The sequence below is a fragment of the Emiliania huxleyi genome (genome assembly GCF_000372725.1).
Source record: "Emiliania huxleyi CCMP1516 unplaced genomic scaffold EMIHUscaffold_7120, whole genome shotgun sequence".
Lineage (NCBI taxonomy): Eukaryota > Haptophyta > Isochrysidales > Noelaerhabdaceae > Emiliania > Emiliania huxleyi.
In genome coordinates, this window is record NW_005196663.1 from 1 (window position 1) to 1379 (window position 1379).

General features: G+C 67.0%; 1 protein-coding gene across 1 annotated transcript; it reads right to left on the reverse strand.

The window, feature by feature from the left end:
- Positions 1-145: 145 nt before the first annotated feature.
- On the reverse strand, positions 146-1017 carry EMIHUDRAFT_258077 (hypothetical protein; the record flags this gene model as incomplete). Its single annotated transcript, XM_005761303.1, has 3 exons — positions 146-630; positions 821-860; positions 949-1017. 3 exons carry the CDS (start codon positions 1015-1017, stop codon positions 146-148), a joined length of 594 nt encoding a protein of 197 aa, XP_005761360.1.
- Positions 1018-1379: the final 362 nt, after the last annotated feature.

Sequence of the window (1379 nt, forward strand, 5' to 3'; positions counted from 1 at the left end):
ATTCTGGGGGAGCTGACCGGGCGCCGCGCGCGCCCCACAACACACGCGCCACAAGGACAGACTCGCGCCGAGGCTCGGTCACGACGAGGCGCCGCGGGCCCACGATGCATGAGGGTAATCGTTCAAGCACACGCTTCACTCCCTGCTATAACGGGGATAACGTGGTGCAGATCATCCGATATGCTCGGAAGACTGCGTGCTGCATTTGCACAAGCTCCTCGATGGAAAGAGGAGGCTTCCTCAATTTTGCTGCGAGTTTGGCTTTGTTTTTGGAGAGCCGCATGGTCGATCGGTCATTGGCGCAGAGGCGGACAAACTTCGCGGCGGTTTCTGTGTTGATGCCGTCCAGGCCAAGCGCACAGATGCCCTCATACGCATCCTCGAAGGCGGTGTCGGGCGGGCCGATGCAGCAAGGACACCCAACAGTTGGCGCTTGCGCAGACTCGCCAGCAGCAGCGGGCGGCCCAAGCGCGGACTCGCCAGCAGCGCCATCCGCGTCAGCGACGGCGGGCCGCCCAAGCAAATACTCGGGCGTGACCCAGTGGCCGCCTGTGGACAGGCGTCCGAGCGCCATGAGCGGACTCGCGAGTCCCACAGAGACGACGTTCAGCGCGGAAGGGATCGTTGTGCCTCGTAAGATCGGGGCGGTGGCAAGAAAAAGATGAAGCTCCAGAGTGAGGTTCGTACCGGCAGCTGACAGGGTGAGACAACGACGGGATGCGATCCGAGAAGCCGAGAGGGACCAAGAGGCCGCGGTGGCGGGCGAGAAGGCGGTCCTGGCGGAACTTAGGGCGATCGGTTTGTCGTTCGCGGCCAGCACCGGCGTGCTCAGGCCAGTACAGGCACGAGAGGTGCGGGGCCTGGCTAAACGACTGGTTGGCTCGACGGACCTCCTTGGACAGGTTTTCCGGTGGGAAGGGGAGGACTACCTCGTCAACGACATCGCACCGGGGCCGACACAGTCGGGGGGGCAGGCGCTGAAGGCGTACGCCTGCTGTGTGAAGAGGCGGGTGGCATCGGCGGGCCCGCTGTCTGAACACAACTCGGCCTTTGATATCCGGGCGGTGCGGGACCGAATCGAGAAGGACCGGGCGAGGGGGGAGGCGACGCGACTACTGGGCAATTTACGGCCTGATGCGGAGCGGGAGGGGGGAGAAGCGGGGCCGTCGGCGAATCCGGGCCCTGCCCCCCCCCCCTCCCGAGGGGAGACGAGAGCTAGGCCCCCCCCCACGAGCGGGGTGGACGGCCGACGCGTGGAACCACGGCTGGAACGGCCGCAGGGGCAGGGGGCATCCCCCGAGGCCCCGCCCCAGGAGTTGCGGCGGCCGGCACCGCCACCAGGCCCGCCCCCACCACCACCGCCTCCGCCCCCGCCGCTG